Here is a 20,000-nt window from a genome sequence, read left to right on the forward strand (position 1 = left end):
TTCCTCTCTCTCTTGTTCTCTCTTTCTCTTTCCTCTCTCTCTCTTGTTCTCTATCTTTTCTTCTCTCTCTCTTTTGTTCTCTCTCTATTTGTTCTTCTCTCTCTCTCTCTCTCTCTCTTTTGTTCTCTCTCTCTTTCTTTCTCTCTTTTGTTCTCTCTCTTTTGTTCTCTCTCTCTCTTTTGTTCTCTCTCTCTCTCTCTCTCTCTCTCTCTCTTTCTCCTCACTCGGTCATGCCATCTGGCTCTCCAAGCCCCCCAGAGAAACAAAAACTCATTTTCTCAAACTGCTGCACTCCCAAACTACTCTAAACTACCAGCCTGATTGGAGACAGGAGGTGTATGCATCGCTCTCTCTTTTTTCTCTATCTCTCTCTCATCGTCACCCCATCTGTCTCCCTCTGTAGCTTATCTCTCACTCTCCCACCCTCAATCTCTTTCTTTCACTCTCCCACCCTACTTCTTTGACTAATTTATATATTTCTTTCTCTCCCCACTCTCTCTCCCCATCTGTCTCCCTCTGTAGCTTCTCTCTCTCCCACCCTCCAACTTTTCTCTCTCTCTCTTTCTCTCTCTCTCTCTCTCTCTCCTCTCTGTCTCTCTCTCTCTCTCCATCTTGCTCCTTCTGTCTTTCTCTCTCTCTCTTTTCCCCCTCTATCCCTCCCTTGCGCCCTCCAGCTCAGATCCTAAGTCATGGTTCTGGCATTTGTCCCTGAGAGATGCATGTCTCTCTGTTAGGCCCCTGCATATAGGTATGTTAGGCCCTGCATGTCTCTCTGTTAGGCCCTGCATGTCTCTCTGTTTAGGCCCTGCATGTCTCTCTGTTAGGCCCTGCATATAGGTATGTTAGGCCCTGCATATAGGTATGTTAGGCCCTGCATGTAGCAGCAGCCTACAGACACAGGCTATTCATGCGTGTAAAACTTACCGTATGCTTCCCAGTCGAAACAGTTTGTGTATTATGATGAAATGTTGTATTTTTACATTTTAGTTTTCATGCGTTTTTTTCCCCTGCATTCTCTCAAAGTTTGTTAGCTGAATTTTACACCCCTTCATAGGGTTGGCAACATTGGGGTGGTGGGGTGGTGTTGGTGGTGGGGTGGGGTGGGGTGGGGTGGTGGCGATGGTGGTGCTGTTGGTGGTGTGTGGGTGTGGGTGTGTGTGGGTGTGTGTGTGGGTGTGTGTGTGTGTGTATGTTAGTTTAGCATAGCCACTGTTCTTTTTCAAAGTTAGGAAGAGGAACAGAGTTTAGTTTCCTAGTTTTGAACGGTTTTGAACGGTGGGGTGTGTGCAATGGCTTTGCAGTCGGAGGAGGACGCTGTCATTACCACATTGATTCAGGTGTGTTCTGAGATTGAATATAAGGTGGAGAGGTTTCTGCTCGCGGTCGGTGAACAGAGAGGCTGAGTTTATACATTCCGCCTCCAGAATGAGAAAAGCTGTGGTTGTGTTCATGAAAATAGTACATTTGGTTGGTAGGCTGATTGCTTGTGGAATATTTGCAAGAAATGTGTTGGTGCCGATTTTTCCTGTTTCGACTCCTTCGACCAGAGTGGTAGTTGCGAATCTGTCTCCGTTTATTATGGATGATCAAATCAGGAAAGAGCTGAGTTTTGTTAAGTCTGCTAGTGGTTTTCGTGTCAGCAGGTTTTCAGGCAGATGCCATTAAGCATGTTGTTTCATTCAGGAGGCAAGTGTTCATGTTTCTGAATGAGCCACAGTTAAATGTGCATTATAAATTGAGGCATGGGGAGGGGCTCTATGCAGGGTTTGCCAACACAGATAGTCTACGGTGCTGTGAGTGTGGGCATTTGGGGCATAAGAGCTTTGCTTGCCCACATAAAGGCCGTAGGCAGGTGAGGGTGCAAGCGTCAGAGGGGGAAATCGAGGTCAACGTGCAGGGGGCCATGAGACGCTGGCAGCAGAGGCTGGGCCAAGTCATGCTATAGATGGTGGTGTAGATGAGGCTGGGTCTAGTCATGTTATGGATGGTGGTGTAGCTGAGACTGGGTTTAGTCATGTCATGGATGGTGGTGTATATGAGGCTGGGTCTAGTCAGGTTATGCTAGTGGATGAGGAGAGTATAGTGGGGAAGGGCAAGTGACCAGGGTCGATGGAGGAGGGTGTCATGCGGAAGAGGAAAGAGGGGAAGAAGAAAGGAGGTGGGAGGGGAGAGGCTGGTGTGGTTAAAGGGACTAAGGAACCTTTGCCTGGTGCTGGGGGGAGGCCCCAACTAGAGAGAAAGGGCAGGTGGTCAGGATGTAAGATGGAGATGAGGAGGAGGAAGGTGAGTCTGAGGAAGAGAACGATGAGGAGGCTTTCTTTCAGACTCCCCTCAATGGATCCAGAGCTAACAGCCAGGCAGGCAGGCAGGCAGGCAGGCAGAGGGGTCAAAGTACATGGTGAGGGAACTGTCAAGGGTTCTGAATGAGACTCAGGGAAAAAGGTTCATCTAAGCTTTTTTTTGCAATCTGGGAAAGTTTGTAAGATCAGTACAACACGCTATTAAAATTAGGGGCGTGGTGTCCTCTGACCCAGGAAATGTTTTAGGTTGAGGAAGTGGGTCACAGCCATGTGTAAGGGTCTACCTTCAGATGCTGTTTAGATGAATAGTTGTTTTCTGGCACTGGGCAATGTAGGCTTCCAGGCTAATTTAGCTGAATTACGTCGGGACCTGGGCAGTTTTTCCAGGTTAAAGCAAAGGGAGCACTCGTAAGAGCCAGGTTCTCCATGCTCAAGGAGATGAATGCTCCCAGTTCCTTCTTCTTTGGTTTGGAAAGACAGAGTGGTGAAGCCAAGGGTATGCATTGTCTACGGCTGTCTGATGGGCGGATGACCTCTGTGGTGGGAGAGATGCGGCTGTCTGATGGGCGGGTGACCTCTGTGGTGGGGGAGATGCGGGAGTCAACTGTGGAGTTTTATACTGAATTGTATAGAGCAGAACTGTGTGATCCTATGTGTGCTCAGGTTTTGTTTGCATAACTCCCTAAGCTCTCTCTGGCACAGAGGGATGAAATTCACATTTCTCTGTTGTCCCATGAACTGGCAGAGGCCGTAACCCAGATGTTCCCCGGCTGTGGACCGGGGGTTGATGAACTCCCAGTGGAGTTTCATAAAAAATTCTGGGGAATAATTGGACTGGACCTCTTTTGCGTGTTGCGTCAGTGAGTCGGGGTAGGAGAGTTGCCGATGAGCTGCCGTTGGACAGCTCTGACTCTCCTGCCCAAAAAAAGGGGACTTGTGTGAACTTAGGAATTAGAGGCCTGTGGCATTGCTCTAAGCGGACTACAAGATATTTGCCAAGGTCCTCACTAACAGACTGAAGTCCCATCTGGACTCTATAGTACACAAGGACCAGACATATTGGGGCGGCAGGGTAGCCTAGTGGTTAGAACTGCAGTGGTGGAACTGGAGAGCAGGGTGTCTGATTTCCGACTGAACGTGGTGCAAAGACTGCTGTACCATACTGATGTTGGCTGGAGGGAACCAGCATGCACACTGCTGAGGAGAGCTGGTGGATTAGGGGTGGACCGGCAGCTGTTCCTCATGAAGCTGGAGAGGCTGAGGAGAGCTGGCGGTTAGGGTTGGACCGGCAGCTGTTCCTCATGAAGCTGGAGAGGCTGAGGAGAGCTGGCGGTTAGGGTTGGACCGGCAGCTGTTCCTCATGAAGCTGGAGAGGCTGAGGAGAGCTGGTGGATTAGGGGTGGACCGGCAGCTGTTCCTCATGAAGCTGGAGAGGCTGAGGAGAGCTGGCGGTTAGGGTTGGACCGGCAGCTGTTCCTCATGAAGCTGGAGAGGCTGAGGAGAGCTGGCGGTTAGGGTTGGACCGGCAGCTGTTCCTCATGAAGCTGGAGAGGCTGAGGAGAGCTGGAGGATTAGGGTTGGACCGGCAGCTGTTCCTCATGAAGCTGGAGAGGCTGAGGAGAGCTGGTGGATTAGGGTTGGACCGGCAGTTGTTCCTCATGAAGCTGGAGAGGCTGAGGAGAGCTGGAGGATTAGGGTTGGACCGGCAGCTGTTCCTCATGAAGCTGGAGAGGCTGAGGAGAGCTGGAGGATTAGGGTTGGACCGGCAGCTGTTCCTCATGAAGCTGGAGAGGCTGAGGAGAGCTGGAGGATTAGGGTTGGACCGGCAGCTGTTCCTCATGAAGCTGGAGAGGCTGGGGAGAGCTGGTGGATTAGGGTTGGACCGGCAGCTGTTCCTCATGAAGCTGGAGAGGCTGAGGAGAGCTGGTGGATTAGGGTTGGACCGGCAGCTGTTCCTCATGAAGCTGGAGAGGCTGAGGAGAGCTGGTGGATTAGGGTTGGACCGGCAGCTGTTCCTCATGAAGCTGGAGAGGCTGAGGAGAGCTGGAGGATTAGGGTTGGACCGGCAGCTGTTCCTCATGAAGCTGGAGAGGCTGAGGAGAGCTGGTGGATTAGGGTTGAACCGTCAGCTGTTCCTCATGAAGCTGGAGAGGCTGAGTACAGCAGATCTCTCAGACTTTTACTCTGCAGTGCTGAGGGCCTGGCAGCTGCTAAGGCCCCCCACGAGAAGGGGTGTGGAGTCTGGGCTGTGGGTAGCCTATCTTCCACAATTCAGCCCTCCTTTTGAGATCGGCCCTGCAATAGCGACTGATGGCAGTGGGTTTACTAAGGCTGGGTGACCTGCACTGGCCACTAATAACTGGTTGGCACACGTCGACCCGGGAGACAAACAGGGGTGTCCTTTCTGTGTCATGAGTGAAGGTTTTAATGATATGAATGACAAAAAGTCAAAAGTCTCTCTCTCCTTCTGTGTTAGAGCATTGAGCCAGTGACCAAAAGGTTGCTGGGTTGAATACCGGATCCGACAAGGTGAACAATCTGTCGCTGTGCCCTTGATCAAGGCACTTAACCCTAATTTCTCTTCGTGGCGATGTACAATGGCGACCCTGGCCGTGACTCCACTCCCTGTGCGTGTCTCAGAGGGAGTTAGGATATGCAACAACAAAACATTTCCATTACACACTGTGTAACAGGACAAATACAAGAACCTCCCAAATTATCATTATCTCTCCATCTCTGTGTCCCTCTTTCTCTCTCTTCTCTCTCTCTCTTTCATATTAAATGCGTTTAGGATTCCAGGGCTGTTGTTCTGGCTTCAAGCCCACGCTGAACATTGTGTCTGTCTGTTGTGTATTCTGTCAGTGCAATACGGGGTCCCAAACTGGCGGGTTTTAGTTGGCCCCCCAAGTTTTCTGAGCAAATATATATATATTTTTTTTTATTATTTTGTATTGTTGGACATAAAACACGGTAAAAACACCAGGACATCAGCTCCATTTGAGAAATCTGTTCCCACGCATAACAGAGAGACACGTGATCATATACAAATGTAAGCAAGGTTTGAAATGATTATGTTTTAGTCAAATATTATCTCTGTTTGGGATTCATGCTGTCTATGTGAGGTCAAATGATCTATAATTATGTTCTGGCCCCCAGACTATCCACTCAAGAAAATATTGGCCCGTGGCTGAATCTAGTTGGTGATGCCTGGTATAATACATCCATCACAGAGATACAGCCAACCAGATTCTCAGGGACCTGCTGGGGCAGTCTAGTTGGTGATGCCTGGTATAATACATCCATCACAGAGATACAGCCAACCAGATTCTCAGGGACCTGCTGGGGCAGTCTAGTTGGTGATGCCTGGTATAATACATCCATCACAGAGATACAGCCAACCAGATTCTCAGGGACCTGCTGGGGCAGTCTAGTTGGTGATGCCTGGTATAATACATCCATCACAGAGATACAGCCAACCAGATTCTCAGGGACCTGCTGGGGCAGTCTAGTTGGTGATGCCTGGTATAATACATCCATCACAGAGATACAGCCAACCAGATTCTCAGGGACCTGCTGGGGCAGTCTAGTTGGTGATGCCTGGTATAATACATCCATCACAGAGATACAGCCAACCAGAATCTCAGGGACCTGCTGGGGCAGTCTAGTTGGTGATGCCTGGTATAATACATCCATCACAGAGATACAGCCAACCAGATTCTCAGGGACCTGCTGGGGCAGTCTAGTTGGTGATGCCTGGTATAATACATCCATCACAGAGATACAGCCAACCAGATTCTCAGGGACCTGCTGGGGCAGTCTAGTTGGTGATGCCTGGTATAATACATCCATCACAGAGATACAGCCATCCAGATTCTCAGGGACCTGCTGGGGCAGTCTAGTTGGTGATGCCTGGTATAATACATCCATCACAGAGATACAGCCAACCAGATTCTCAGGGACCTGCTGGGGCAGTCTAGTTGGTGATGCCTGGTATAATACATCCATCACAGAGATACAGCCAACCAGATTCTCAGGGACCTGCTGGGGCAGTCTAGTTGGTGATGCCTGGTATAATACATCCATCACAGAGATACAGCCAACCAGATTCTCAGGGACCTGCTGGGGCAGTCTAGTTGGTGATGCCTGGTATAATACATCCATCACAGAGATACAGCCAACCAGAGCCAGGTAGATATGGGCTCTGCAGTCACACAACCATCACACTCACTCAGTCAGCAGTTATTCATTCCAACACCTGAAATCGTCTCTCATTCCATCATATTCCATTGTGAATTAAAGGCTCTTTGTCTCTAATCTATGAATTCATTAGTCTCGGGAAACCCAGACCCTAGGCAACAGCCGTGACTAGGCTCTGGGATTAATGACAGACTCTCTTGGTAACTTCAAAAAGGGAAAATAAATGTTTCGGGGGTTCCTCTCAGACAGACAACTCTCCCAACAAATCACGAACCAGACATCCCAGAACCTATGGTTTTAGTGAAGGTAGTTCACTAAAACTAGCCACTATAACTAGCCATGTCGCAAGTGAAAACTAGCCACTGATCTCCATCTTGCTAGCTGCTATCTTGTGTCCGGGGGATGTGGGCAATAGGCACAATAAGGCAGAAACATGGGCAGACCACTAAATTCTTGCTTGAGAAATTGCTCTTTGCTAAGCTATTTTGGTTTATTTTTGACCATTTGAAGTGAAAACAATCACAGTAAGGTACTTGTTACCCAGAAATGATTTGCTATTGAGATTTATGTTAAAACAGTTGCATTGGACCTTTAATAATCCATCACAATCAACAGCTCACTTCAATCAAGTCTCAATTACTTTAAATTACACAATAAAATAACAATAATGTGGCTATATACAGGGGGTACAGGTACCGAGTCAGTGTGCGGGGGTACAGGTTAGTCGAGGTAATTTGTACATGTAGGTAGGGGTGAAGTGACTAAAATAAACAAGAAGTAGCAGCAGTGTACAAAACAAATGGAAAGGGGGGGGGGGGGGGGGGGGGGGGTCAATGTAAATAGTCCGGTGGCCATTTGATTAATTGTTCAGCAGTCTTATGGCTTGGGGGTAGAAGCCGTTAAGGAGCCGTTTGGTCCCAGACTTGGCACTCTGGTATTGCTTGCCGTGCGGTAGCAGAGAAAACAGTCTATGACTTGGGTGACTGGAATCTCTGACAATTTTTGTGGCTTCCCTCTGACACCTGAATGGCAAGAAGCTTGGCCCCAGTGATGTACTGGGCCACCTACCCAAACCCAAACTGTTATCAAGCACCTATGGTTCACTACCCGATTCCACGCTCCACCAGCCTCCACTGACTGCCAAACATACAGCCCATTAGACACATAAACTGTGTCTTCTTTCCAATGAACTGTACTGGCAGCTTTTAGTACCATGTCTGCTTGATGAGCCAGCTAGCACAGCTAGTACCATGTCTGCTTGATGAGCCAGCTAGCACGGCTAGTACCATGTCTGCTTGATGAGCCAGCTAGCACAGCTAATACCATGTCTGCTTGATGAGCCATCTAGCACAGCTAGTACCATGTCTGCTTGATGAGCCAGCTAGCACAGCTAGTACCATATCTGATTGATGAGCCGGCTAGCACAGCTAGTACCATGTCTGCTTGATGAGCCAGCTAGCACAGCTAGTACCATGTCTGATTGATGAGCCAGCTAGCACAGCTAGTACCATGTCTGATTGATGAGCCAGCTAGCACAGCTAGTACCATGTCTGCTTGATGAGCCAGCTAGTACCATGTCTGCTTGATGAGCCAGCTAGCACAGCTAGTACCATATCTGATTGATGAGCCGGCTAGCACAAAGTCAGGGAGACCGTTCAGAAGTGAAAAGAGAAGTGTGCTATTCACATGCCATAAAGGGGTATGTTTGGGGGGATGAAGGAGGGGAAAAGTGGTATAACCTGTAGAGCAAAACTCATTTAGGAAAAGTCATAACTAGGGTCTCAAAGTTTCTAAATATGTATGTGCACACATTTGTTTACATACCTGTTAGTGAGCATTTCTCATTTGCCAAGATAATACACCCACCTGACAGGTGTGACATATCAAGAAGCTTATTAAACAGCATGATCATAACACAGGTGCACCTTGTGCTGGGGGCAATAAAAGGCCACTCTAATATGTGCAATTTTGTCACACAACACAATGCCACAGATGTCTCATGTTTTGAGGGAGCGTGAAATTGGCATGCTGACTGACGGATTGTCTAACCGGCTCAGTAGACAGAGAATTTAATGTTAATTTCTGTACAATAAGCCACCTCCAACGTCATTTTAGAGAATTTGTCAGTACTTCCAACTGGCCTCAAAACTGCAGACTACGTGTAACCACGCCAACCCAGGACCTCCACATCCGGCTTGTTCACCTGCGGGATCATCTGAGACCTGGGTTTTCACAAACTAAGAATTTCTGCACAACTGTCAGAAAGTGTCTCAGGGAAGATGTGTGCTCGTCGTCTTCCTCAGAGTCTTGACCTGACTGCAGTTTGGCGTCGTAACAGACTTTAGTTGGAAAGTTGTGCTCTTCACGGATGAATCCTGGTTTCAACTGTACCAGGCAGATGGCAATTGTGTGGGCGAGCGGTATGGTGTTGTGTGGGCGAGCGTTATAGTGTTGTGTGGTTGAGCGGTTTGCTGATGTCAACGTTGTGAACAGAGTGCCCCATAAGCTACAGACAACAAACATAATTGCATTTTATCGATGGCAATTTGAATGCACAGGGATACCGTGAAGAGATCCCGAGGCCCATTGTCAAGTCATTCATCCACCACCATCACCTCATGTTTCATCATGATGATGCACAGCCCCATGTAGCAAGGATATGTACACAATTCCTGGAAGCTGAAAATGTCCCAGTTCTTTCATGGCCTGCATACTCACCAGACATGTCACCCATTGAGCACGTTAGGGATGCTTTGGATCGATGTGTAAGACAGCGTGTTCCAGTTCCCACCAGTATCCAGCAGCTTCGCACAGCCGTCGTATCAGGAGGAGTGGGACAACATTCCACAGGCCACAATCAACAACCTGATCAACTCAATGCAAAGGAGATGTGTCGCGCTACATGAGGCAAATGGTGGTCACACCAGATACTGGCAAACAGATGCATATCTGTAGTACATCCCAGTCATGTGAAATCCATAGATTAGGGCGTAATTCATTTATTTCAATTGACTGATATATGAAACTCAGTAAAATCTTTGAAATTGTTGTATGTTGCGTTTCTGTTTTTGTTGGCTGTATTATGACCCCATCACTGAAAGATAACACTCTCTGGAACACACCAGTCGTCTGTTTTACGAGCCCACAAGCCGCGCAGGACTCATTACAACAGAGTGGACAAGACCAGGCACTAAATCAGGCTGGGAGAAAAAGAACATAAAAAAATGATTGCCTGATGATCTTCTGAACTTCCCAATACTTTTCTGATTCGGATTTCAGTCACTTCAAACCATACTTCCTTCCGATTGAAATACTTTCAAAAGTACTGTCAAACTGATTTGTAATAGACTGTCATATGATTTGTAATAGACTGTCATCTGATTTGTAATAGACTGTCAAACTGATTTGTAATAGACTGTCAAACTGATTTGTAATAGACTGTCATCTGATTTGTAATAGACTGTCAAACTGATTTGTAATAGACTGTCAAACTGATTTGTAATAGACTGTCATCTGATTTGTAATAGACTGTCAAACTGATTTGTAATAGACTGTCATATGATTTGTAATAGACTGTCAAACTGATTTGTAATAGACTGTCAAACTGATTTGTAATAGACTGTCAAACTGATTTGTAATAGACTGTCATCTGATTTGTAATAGACTGTCATCTGGTTTGTAATAGACTGTCATATGATTTGTAATAACCTGTCATCTGATTTGTAATAGACTGTCATCTGATTTGTAATAGACTGTCATCTGATTTGTAATAGACTGTCATCGCCACAATGAAAAAAACGCAGCACTGGCCGTTGATCCCTTTTTTTAGTGGTGGGGTCGCGACCCCTACCTTCTCACATGTAAAATATATGAAATAATCAGAAAATAGAATGACAAAGCTATTAAACATTATCCTAAATATAAACAATCAACTTAGTGAATATACCTGGTTTCAGCATGAAATATCTTTTGGTAGCCATTGTGAAAAAAGTCAATAGTTGGAAGAATTGCTGAATTAATTTCAAATAATGCTATTGTTGATTAGATGCTTTTCTCAGTACTAGGCTATTTTCTATTGAACAATATGGTTTGTTTACTAGAAACTCATGGACAATATGGACACAAATACAATAAATTAATACTATATATGAATACATTTAATATTTTTTAAGTTATTTAAGTATAAATTACCATAGCTACGATAGATTGCTATAGATTGTCTGGTAAATATTAAAATTACTGAAGATATTCTGGTAACTTTGGTAAATTACCGACAGGTAGCTTTGCAACCCTTATCATACAGTGGCTTGCGAAAGTATTCACCCCCGTTGGCATTTTTCTTGCTTTGGATTTTTGGGGGTGGCAGGGTAGCCTAGTGGTTAGAGCGTTGGACTAGTAACCGAAAGGTTGCAAATTCGAATCCCCGAGCTGACAAGGTACAAATCTGTCGTTCTGCCCCTGAACAGGCAGTTAACCCACTGTTCCTAGGCTGTCATTGAAAATAAGATTTTTTTCTTAACTGACTTGCCTAGTAAAATAAAGGTAAAAAAAAAAGTTGATTTACACTACCACTGTGAAGATACAAAATATTTTTACAGTGAAACAAACAAAAAATAAGACAAACTATTCACCCCCCCCCCCCCCCCCCCACCCCCTCAAGAATTTCAATGTATGTTAAATACTGACCAGTTTCCCAGTCCCTGCCGATGAAAAACGTCCCCACAGCATGATGCTGCCACCACCATGCTTCCCTGTGGGGATGGTGTTCTCGGAGTGATGAGAGGTGTTGGGGTTGCACCAGACAAAGCATTTTTCTTGATGGCCAAAAAGCTCAATTTTAGTCTCATCTGACCAGAGTACCTTCTTCCATATGTTTGGAGAGTCTCCCACATGCCTTTTGGCGAATACACTAAACGTGTTTGCTCATTTTTTTATTTATGCAATGGCTTTTTTCTGGCCACTCTTCCATAAAGCCCAGCTCTGTGGAGTGTACGGCTTAAAGTGGTCCTATGGACAGATACTCCAATCTCCGCTGTGGAGCTTTGTTGCTCCTTCAGGGTTATCTTTGGTCTCTTTGTTGCCTCTCTGCCCTCCTTGCCTGGTCCGTGGGTTTTGGTGGGCGGCCCTCTCTTGGCAGGTTTGTTGTGGTGCCATATTCTTTCAATGTTTTAATAATGGATTTAATGGTGCTCTATGCGATGTTCAACATTTCAGATATTTTTTTATAACCCAACCCTGATCTGTACTTCTCCACAACTTTGTCCCTGGCCTGTTTGGAGAGCTACTTGGTAGTCATAGTGTCGCTTGCTTGGTGGTGCCCCTTTTAGTGGTGTTGCAGACTCTGGGGCCTTTCAGAACAGGTGTAAATATACACAGAGATCATGTGACAGATCATGTGACACTTAGATTGCACACAGGTGGACTTTATTTAACTAACTATGTGACTTCTGAAGGTAATTGGTTGCACCAGATCTTATTTAGGGGCTTCATAGCAAAGGGGGTGAATGCATATGCATGCACCACTTTTCAGTTTTACATTTCTTTAAAAAAAATTTGAAACAAGTTATTTTTTAAATTTCACTTCACCAATTTTGACTATTTTGTATATGTCCATTACATGAAATCCAAATCAGGTTGTAATGCAAAAAAATAGGAAAAGTGGGTGAATACTTTCGCAAGGCACTGTAACACACACACGCATTAAATTACTCACTGTGTGCAGACAGGGGTTGTGTGTGTGTGTGTGTGTGTGTGTGTGTGTGTGTGTGTGTGTGTGTGTGTGTGTGTGTGTGTGTGTGTGTGTGTGTGTGTGTGTGTGTGTGTGTGTGTGTGTGTGTGTAGATGTCTAACAGGGCTAGCTGATTTGAATTCAGAGCAAATAGAACCATTAGCACCCCATGCCCCTCCTAACCAACACCACCAACAGCTCCTATAACACAAACTGGCTCTGTCCTTACCCTTTCTCTCTCTCTACCTCTCCATCGCACCCCTCTCAGGCTCTCTCTACCTCTCCATCGCACCCCTCTCAGGCTCTCTCTCTCTCCATTGCCCCCCTCTCAGGCTCTCGCTCTACCTCTCCATCGCACCCCTCTCAGGCTCTCTCTACCTCTCCATCGCACCCCTCTCAGGCTCTCTCTCTCTACCTCTCCATCGCACCCCTCTCAGGCTCTCTCTCTCTCCATTGCCCCCCTCTCAGGCTCTCTCTCTACCTCTCCATCGCACCACTCTCAGGCTCTCTCTCTACCTCTCCATCGCACCCCTCTCAGGCTCTCTCTACCTCTCCATCGCACCTCTCTCAGGCTCTCTCTCTCTCTCTTCTTTGCCCCCCTCTCTCTCTCTCTATCTCTCCATTGCCACCCTCTCAGGCTCTCTCTCTCTCTCTCTCTCTCCATTGCCCCCCTCTCAGGCTCTCTCTCTCTCTATCTCTCCATCACCCCCTTTCAGGATCTCTCTCTCTCTCTTAGGTAGAGGTTGTTGGATGAAGGTTAGGAGGAGTTATTGGAGTGTAGGGAGGCTATGTTTGTGTGTGTGTGTGTGTGTGTGTGTGTGTGTGTGTGTGTGTGTGTGTGTGTGTGTGTGTGTGTGTGTGTGTGTGTGTGTGTGTGTGTGTGTGTGTGTGTGTGTGTGTGTGTGTGTGTGTGTGTGTGTGTGTGCGTGCGTGTCCTCAGTGTGTCTCTTCATAAACAACAACTGGTGCGCTGCATTCCAGTGTGATGGAAATCTCAAGCTTTTTCTCACTTGATAGAGAATATCTCATGGTAAGTTGCAGACCAAGAGAGTTCTTATCCGTAATCATCATGAACTGGATGGGGCCATAAACAAACAAGAAACCGCTCACCCAGAGTCAGCGTTTTTGTTGAGTGGGGAGTTTAAGATGGGGAGATTTAAAACCATTCTACCTCACTTTTACCAACACATCCCCTGAGCCAGAGGCGCTAAAATGCTAGACCACTTTTATTCATACCTACAGAAACGTCTGTAAGGTCCTTCCTTCTACTCCCTTCATCTGTCCATGACTCTATTTTCCTGCTTCCTGTTTATAAACAAAACACATATGCATACCGACAACACAAACACACACATGCATACTGACACAACAAGCACACACACACACACACAAACACACACACACACACACACACACACACACTTTTACACTCATAATATGCTGTTACTGCTCTGTTCTTTATTTGACTCTTATTCTTATCTATCCTGATGCCTAGTCACTTTATCCTGCCTTCATGTACATATCTACCTCAAATACCTTATTATTATCTATCCTGATGCCTAGTCACTTTATCCTGCCTTCAGGTACATATCTACCTCAAATACCTCGTACCTCTGCACATTGATCTGGTACTGGTACTTCCTGTATATAGCTCCACATTGATCTGGTACTGGTACTTCCTGTTCATAGCTCCACATTGATCTGGTACTGGTACTCCCTGTATATAGCTCCACATTGATCTGGTACTGGTACTCCCTGTTCATAGCTCCACATTGATCTGGTACTGGTACTTCCTGTATATAGCTCCACATTGATCTGGTACTGGTACTTCCTGTTCATAGCTCCACATTGATCTGGTACTGGTACTCCCTGTATATAGCTCCATTATTGTGTATTTTATGTTATTCATACAATTTGATTTGATATGTGTGTATCTCTCCGTGTAATTACCTGAGCTATCACACCGCTTTGCACGCCTGATGGGGCACTAGCTCTATGTATCAGGGAACACAGGAATGAAGATAGAGAGACAGAGAAAAAATAACTGAGAGTCAACATCGAAGCTGAGAGTGAAAGAGTAGATCGGAGAAGAAAGGAATGGTAACGAGAAGTCATTCATGCTAGGATTATGTGACAATTATGTGAATTATGAGACAACTTTCCCTAATAAAATCTAAAGAGCCAATGATAGGCTACTAATGAATACAATATCCCAGTTATACACCATTGAAAACCCTTTTCAATTCACCCATTTATTTTTATATTCATCACTGTACCCTCGATGACTAACTACCCAGCTAGCGTATGACGTTCTGAGAACCATCTGTGTCTTAAAGCTTGGTGAGAGCAGGCTTGTCCTATGGTTATTTTGCATACACCTTCCCACAATGTTCTGGGAATGGTGATAGTTACTTGGCTTTGGAACATACTCAGCATATTTAAGGAAACCTTTTTTCTTGACATTTAATAACTTTAACAGAACGTTCCCAGAACATTACCAACAATTAAATTAAATTAAATGTAACCATGTTTGAACTTTTAGGAAACAATCTGTTAAAATAACTGGTTTGACATAGGGAACGTTCTGTTCTGTTAAAATAACTGGTTTGACATAGGGAACGTTCTGTTCTGTTAAAATAACTGGTTTGACATAGGGAACGTTCTGTTAAAATAACTGGTTTGACATAGGGAATGTTCTGTTAAAATAACTGGTTTGACATAGGGAACGTTCTGTTCTGTTAAAATAACTGGTTTGACATAGGGAACGTTCTGTTAAAATAACTGGTTTGACATAGGGAACGTTCTGTTAAAATAACTGGTTTGACATAGGGAACGTTCTGTTAAAATAACTGGTTTGACATAGGGAACGTTCTGTTTGTCACGCCTTGGTCTGAGTATTTTGTGTTTTCTTTAATTATTTGGTCAGGCCAGGGTGTGACATGGGTTATTGTGGTGTGTTTTTGTCTTAGGGGTTTTGTGGGGTGTCTAAGTAGTCTAGGGCTGCCTGAGGCGGTTCTCAATCAGAGTCAGGTGATTATCGTTGTCTCTGATTGGGAACCATATTTAGGCAGCCATATTCTGTGAGTGTTTTCGTGGGTGATTGTTCCTGTCTTTGTGTTTGCACCAGATAGGGCTGTTTCGGTTTTCGTTATTTCATTTCGTTATTTTTGTAGTTTCTGCTTGTATAGGGTTTTCCTTCATTTAAATAAATCATGAATCATCATCACGCTGCATTTTGGTCCGATCCTTGTTCTACCTCTTCGTCAGAGGAGGAGATAGAAGAGAGCCGTTACACTGTTCTGTTAAAATAACTGGTTTGACATAGGGAATGTTCTGTTAAAATAACTGGTTTGACATAGGGAATGTTCTGTTAAAATAACTGGTTTGACATTGGGAACGTTCTGTTAAAATAACTGGTTTGACATAGGGAACGTTCTGTTAAAATAACTGGTTTGACATTGGGAATGTTCTGTTAAAATAACTGGTTTGACATAGGGAACGTTCTGTTAAAATAACTGGTTTGACATTGGGAACGTTCTGTTAAAATAACTGGTTTGACATTGGGAACGTTCTGTTAAAATAACTGGTTTGACATAGGGAATGTTCTGTTAAAATAACTGGTTTGACATAGGGAACGTTCTGTTCTGGTAAAATAACTGGTTTGACATAGGGAACGTTCTGTTCTGTTAAAATAACTGGTTTGACATAGGGAACGTTCTGTTAAAATAACTGGTTTGACATAGGGAATGTTCTGTTCTGTTAAAATAACTGGTTTGACATTGGGAACGTTCTGTTCTGTTAAAATAACTGGTTTGACATAGGGAATGTTCTGTTCTGTTAAAATAACTGGTTTGACATTGGGAACGTTCTGTTAAAATAACTGGTTTGACATTGGGAATGTTCTGTTCTGTTAAAATAACTGGTTTGACATAGGGAACGTTCTGTTAAAATAACTGGTTTGACATAGGGAACGTTCTGTTCTGTTAAAATAACTGGTTTGACATAGGGAACGTTCTGTTAAAATAACTGGTTTGACATTGGGAACGTTCTGTTAAAATAACTGGTTTGACATAGGGAACGTTCTGTTAAAATAACTGGTTTGACATTGGGAATGTTCTGTTAAAATAACTGGTTTGACATAGGGAATGTTCTGTTCTGTTAAAATAACTGGTTTGACATAGGGAATGTTCTGTTCTGTTAAAATAACTGGTTTGACATAGGGAATGTTCTGTTAAAATAACTGGTTTGACATAGGGAACGTTCTGTTAAAATAACTGGTTTGACATAGGGAAACGTTCTGTTAAAATAACTGGTTTGACATAGGGAACGTTCTGTTAAAATAACTGGTTTGACATAGGGAACGTTCTGTTAAAATAACTGGTTTGACATAGGGAACGTTCTGTTAAAATAACTGGTTTGACATAGGGAACGTTCTGTTAAAATAACTGGTTTGACATAGGGAACGTTCTGTTAAAATAACTGGTTTGACATAGGGAACGTTCTGTTAAAATAACTGGTTTGACATAGGGAACGTTCTGTTAAAATAACTGGTTTGACATAGGGAACGTTCTGTTAAAATAACTGGTTTGACATAGGGAACGTTCTGTTAAAATAACTGGTTTGACATAGGGAACGTTCTGTTAAAATAACTGGTTTGACATTGGGAATGTTCTGTTAAAATAACTGGTTTGACATTGGGAACGTTCTGTTAAAATAACTGGTTTGACATAGGGAACGTTCTGTTAAAATAACTGGTTTGACATAGGGAATGTTCTGTTCTGTTAAAATAACTGGTTTGACATTGGGAACGTTCTGTTAAAATAACTGGTTTGACATAGGGAACGTTCTGTTAAAATAACTGGTTTGACATAGGGAACGTTCTGTTAAAATAACTGGTTTGACATAGGGAACGTTCTGTTCTGTTAAAATAACTGGTTTGACATAGGGAACGTTCTGTTCTGTTAAAATAACTGGTTTGACATAGGGAACGTTCTGTTAAAATAACTGGTTTGACATAGGGAACGTTCTGTTAAAATAACTGGTTTGACATAGGGAATGTTCTGTTAAAATAACTGGTTTGACATAGGGAACGTTCTGTTCTGGTAAAATAACTGGTTTGACATAGGGAACGTTCTGTTCTGTTAAAATAACTGGTTTGACATAGGGAACGTTCTGTTAAAATAACTGGTTTGACATAGGGAATGTTCTGTTCTGTTAAAATAACTGGTTTGACATTGGGAACGTTCTGTTCTGTTAAAATAACTGGTTTGACATAGGGAATGTTCTGTTCTGTTAAAATAACTGGTTTGACATTGGGAACGTTCTGTTAAAATAACTGGTTTGACATTGGGAATGTTCTGTTCTGTTAAAATAACTGGTTTGACATAGGGAACGTTCTGTTAAAATAACTGGTTTGACATAGGGAACGTTCTGTTCTGTTAAAATAACTGGTTTGACATAGGGAACGTTCTGTTAAAATAACTGGTTTGACATTGGGAACGTTCTGTTAAAATAACTGGTTTGACATAGGGAACGTTCTGTTAAAATAACTGGTTTGACATTGGGAATGTTCTGTTAAAATAACTGGTTTGACATAGGGAATGTTCTGTTCTGTTAAAATAACTGGTTTGACATAGGGAATGTTCTGTTCTGTTAAAATAACTGGTTTGACATAGGGAATGTTCTGTTAAAATAACTGGTTTGACATAGGGAACGTTCTGTTAAAATAACTGGTTTGACATAGGGAAACGTTCTGTTAAAATAACTGGTTTGACATAGGGAACGTTCTGTTAAAATAACTGGTTTGACATAGGGAACGTTCTGTTAAAATAACTGGTTTGACATAGGGAACGTTCTGTTAAAATAACTGGTTTGACATAGGGAACGTTCTGTTAAAATAACTGGTTTGACATAGGGAACGTTCTGTTAAATAACTGGTTTGACATAGGGAACGTTCTGTTAAAATAACTGGTTTGACATAGGGAACGTTCTGTTAAAATAACTGGTTTGACATAGGGAACGTTCTGTTAAAATAACTGGTTTGACATAGGGAACGTTCTGTTAAAATAACTGGTTTGACATAGGGAACGTTCTGTTAAAATAACTGGTTTGACATTGGGAATGTTCTGTTAAAATAACTGGTTTGACATTGGGAACGTTCTGTTAAAATAACTGGTTTGACATAGGGAACGTTCTGTTAAAATAACTGGTTTGACATAGGGAATGTTCTGTTCTGTTAAAATAACTGGTTTGACATTGGGAACGTTCTGTTAAAATAACTGGTTTGACATAGGGAACGTTCTGTTAAAATAACTGGTTTGACATAGGGAACGTTCTGTTAAAATAACTGGTTTGACATAGGGAACGTTCTGTTCTGTTAAAATAACTGGTTTGACATAGGGAACGTTCTGTTCTGTTAAAATAACTGGTTTGACATAGGGAACGTTCTGTTAAAATAACTGGTTTGACATAGGGAACGTTCTGTTAAAATAACTGGTTTGACATTGGGAATGTTCTGTTCTGTTAAAATAACTGGTTTGACATAGGGAACGTTCTGTTAAAATAACTGGTTTGACATAGGGAACGTTCTGTTAAAATAACTGGTTTGACATAGGGAACGTTCTGTTCTGTTAAAATAACTGGTTTGACATAGGGAACGTTCTGTTAAAATAACTGGTTTGACATAGGGAACGTTCTGTTAAAATAACTGGTTTGACATTGGGAATGTTCTGTTAAAATAACTGGTTTGACATAGGGAACGTTCTGTTCTGTTAAAATAACTGGTTTGACATAGGGAACGTTCTGTTAAAATAACTGGTTTGACATAGGGAATGTTCTGTTCTGTTAAAATAACTGGTTTGACATTGGGAACGTTCTGTTAAAATAACTGGTTTGACATAGGGAACGTTCTGTTAAAATAACTGGTTTGACATAGGGAACGTTCTGTTAAAATAACTGGTTTGACATAGGGAACGTTCTGTTCTGTTAAAATAACTGGTTTGACATAGGGAACGTTCTGTTCTGTTAAAATAACTGGTTTGACATAGGGAACGTTCTGTTAAAATAACTGGTTTGACATTGGGAATGTTCTGTTAAAATAACTGTTTTGACATAGGGAACGTTCTGTTAAAATAACTGGTTTGACATAGGGAACGTTCTATTAAAATAACTGGTTTGACATTGGGAACGTTCTGTTCTGTTAAAATAACTGGTTTGACATAGGGAACGTTCTGTTAAAATAACTGTTTTGACATAGGGAACGTTCTGTTAAAATAACTGGTTTGACATAGGGAACGTTCTGTTCTGTTAAAATAACTGGTTTGACATAGGGAACGTTCTGTTAAAATAACTGGTTTGACATAGGGAACGTTCTGTTAAAATAACTGGTTTGACATAGGGAACGTTCTGTTCTGTTAAAATAACTGGTTTGACATAGGGAACGTTCTGTTAAAATAACTGGTTTGACATAGGGAACGTTCTGTTAAAATAACTGGTTTGACATAGGGAACGTTCTGTTCTGTTAAAATAACTGGTTTGACATAGGGAACGTTCTGTTAAAATAACTGGTTTGACATAGGGAACGTTCTGTTAAAATAACTGGTTTGACATAGGGAACGTTCTGTTAAAATAACTGGTTTGACATAGGGAACGTTCTCAAATAGTTCAGAGAATGTTATTAAGAAAAATGTTCTTCTGTGTGAATTTCTGTACTTCAGCTTAACGTTTCATACAGGTTTCCTCGTGGTTCTATTTTACATCAAAAACGTTCCATGAAA

At 43.2% G+C, this 20,000-nt stretch overlaps 1 protein-coding gene across 1 annotated transcript in view; it reads right to left on the bottom strand.

Annotated features, from left to right (window-relative positions):
- Positions 1–2,807: 2,807 nt before the first annotated feature.
- Positions 2,808–20,000, bottom strand: part of LOC116353716 (metabotropic glutamate receptor 5-like) — a 107,374-nt gene continuing 90,181 nt past the window's right edge. Inside the window, exon 6 of the mRNA XM_031791441.1 lies at positions 2,808–2,877. Within this exon, the coding sequence (XP_031647301.1) occupies positions 2,808–2,877 (70 nt within the window). The remainder of the gene's footprint in view (positions 2,878–20,000) is intronic.

Source organism: Oncorhynchus kisutch, linkage group LG15 (assembly GCF_002021735.2).
Source record: "Oncorhynchus kisutch isolate 150728-3 linkage group LG15, Okis_V2, whole genome shotgun sequence".
NCBI lineage: Eukaryota > Metazoa > Chordata > Actinopteri > Salmoniformes > Salmonidae > Oncorhynchus > Oncorhynchus kisutch.